The 2351-nt window shown below is 34.2% G+C and overlaps 1 protein-coding gene across 1 annotated transcript in view; it reads right to left on the bottom strand.

Moving 5' to 3' along the window:
* Positions 1-1100: 1100 nt before the first annotated feature.
* LOC107714906 (thymidylate synthase-like) overlaps positions 1101-2351 on the bottom strand; it is a gene marked incomplete at its 5' end in the record, with an annotated part of 6271 nt that continues 5020 nt past the window's right edge. Inside the window, 2 exons of the mRNA XM_016520902.1 lie at positions 1101-1766; positions 1968-2039. Of these exons, the coding sequence (XP_016376388.1) occupies positions 1629-1766; positions 1968-2039 (210 nt within the window). The remainder of the gene's footprint in view (positions 1767-1967; positions 2040-2351) is intronic.

The raw sequence follows: 2351 nt of genomic DNA, 5'->3' as shown, positions 1-2351 counted from the left end.
CTCTCTCTTTTCCAGTCTGCTCTTTAAACTTTTCTATGCGTCACTTTGTTATCCTTATGAGCACAGAACGGATTTTTTTTTTCTCTTAATCTCCGAACCCCAGAGATTTTAAAAGAAATATTCTAATAATTAAGTATCACATTTTTATTTGAATATTGCATGTTCACGGTTCTCCGACATTGACACGCAGGTAAACAAATAAAATATTTGCTCTTTTTTAGTAAGTGTATTATTTCGGTTGATGTCATTTTAAAATGAGTTTTAATTTTACATTTTTATGCTTTAATTATTAGCTTGTCATTAAAATCACAACCCCCCTGCAGTATCTTTAGGAACCCCAGTTTGGGAAACCTTGACAGAGTGTAATGTTCAATGCACTCCATGTTGTTAATAACAACGAATGGAATATATTTTCTTACTCTTTGTATTTTTATATCAGTATGGTACAAGATTATCCTATTTAACTCAATCTGATAAATGAGTTAGGTTAAAAGTAGTCCGTTTATATTACCTAAAATGCGTAATGTAAGGGATTACGTTACTAACTACAATTTTTGTCTTGTAATTTTGGAATCTGCCCAGCTCTGTGCATCAATGTCACAGTCATAACCCATCCAGTTTTGTCCTGTGCATTAACCTGTGTTTGCTTGTATGGCTCATTTGAACATATGTCTCTGTTTGCCTTAATTAGTCAAATATGCTTGTGTCTGTGTTCTTTATGAGGCAAATATGACATTTATTTTATGCATGAGAAAGCGTGCATTACATACTGCAGTGTCAACATGCGTGCAACTTGTTTAAGCAAATAGTGTGGTAATTTTGTTCAAATTAAAAGGATATTTGGATTCTACGTGCTCTGGTACCGTTAACCTCTTCCTTCTCTTGGTTTGTGTGTGTGTGTGTGTGTGCATACATCCTTGTACTTAAATATCACTTAAATGTCAAATGATTCATGACTCATCTAACAGTTAAAAGATTTTTCATAAAACACCCTTTATCTCAAACTGTTTTATTGTTTAAAAAAAAAAAAAAAAGTTTTACATTTTTTTTAAACAAAAACAACCCAAATACTGTCTAACAACATGAAACAAGAGTAGGGTTGCAAAAAGGTGGAACATTTCCAGTAAATTTCGGAAACATTCCAGAAACTTTCCAGGACTTTTTGGAATATTTCAGGGATTTTTGGAAAGTTTCCGGAAATTTACCCGAAATTTTCCACCCCTTTGCAACCCTACACAAGAGTGAAAAGTGTGAACAGAACACTGACCAACAACTCATCCAAGTGTGTGTTCTTTTGGCTGGCATGTGTTTGGTTTCTATTATAATCATATTCAGATATTAACAAAAATCATTTGCATGCTTAGCATGTTTTGTTCTGTGTTGCTCTGCTCTGAAGCACTTGCTCCAGGATGGACTAGATTTAAAGTCAAGGTTGGGTCTGATTTTTGCAGGATGACATTCATAGACGCAGATTACATTGGTCCTAACTGAGAACAGATGTTACGTTATGAACCTCAAGACCACTTCTCCCATTAATATGTACTTACTGTCTTTATTTTAAACATTCGAAAAGATCAGATTCATTTAACTACTAAAACAACATTTTTTTTTTTAGATGTTCATAAGATCTAAACAGCCATTTGCATTTTGATTGCAGGATGGGGGTTATAGTCATAGATCTCAAAATCCTCTGCATGGAAATCGTCAATTCGTTCAACTTTGCGTTTGATCTTGAGTTTGGGGAACGGACGCAGCTCTCGCCGAATCTGTGGGCACAGGACATGTGTTAGAAACATTCTTTCTACACACACCTTTTTCAAAAAATGTAGGCATACTGGAATTTCATTTTGAAAATTGGTGAAGGTGATATAATTTAACAAACAATGAAACTCTGTTTCAAAAATACCTACAGAAATACCTGTAGATAAGTGCACGTAGATTAATTGTATTGAATTTATGCAACATACCTGCTCTTTCAATGGCTCGATGTGATTGGTGTAGATGTGGGCATCTCCTAACGTGTGAACAAAATCGCCAGGCTACAAGGAAAAAAATAATAATAAAAGATGAGTACAAAATATATTCAGTGAGTTTTAGTTTGGTTCGTCTGTCCATAAAAAAATAAAATATGATACACTAGGTATATACGAAGATATGTCTTGTATATAAGGTATATACAAATTCCATATTAAAGGGATAGTTCACCCAAAAATGAAAATGTGATGTTTATCTGCTTACCCCCAGGGCATCCAAGATGTAGGTGACTTTGTTTCTTCAGTAGAACACAAACTGAGATTTTTAACTCGAACCGTTGCAGTCTGTCAGTCATATAAGTAAGTGGATGGGAATCA

Source organism: Sinocyclocheilus rhinocerous, unplaced genomic scaffold (assembly GCF_001515625.1).
Source record: "Sinocyclocheilus rhinocerous isolate Xijiao unplaced genomic scaffold, SAMN03320098_v1.1 scaffold9453, whole genome shotgun sequence".
Classification (NCBI taxonomy): Eukaryota; Metazoa; Chordata; class Actinopteri; order Cypriniformes; family Cyprinidae; genus Sinocyclocheilus; species Sinocyclocheilus rhinocerous.
The sequence above is the reverse complement of the archived record's forward strand: the minus strand, read 5'-3'. Positions and strand labels throughout refer to the sequence as shown.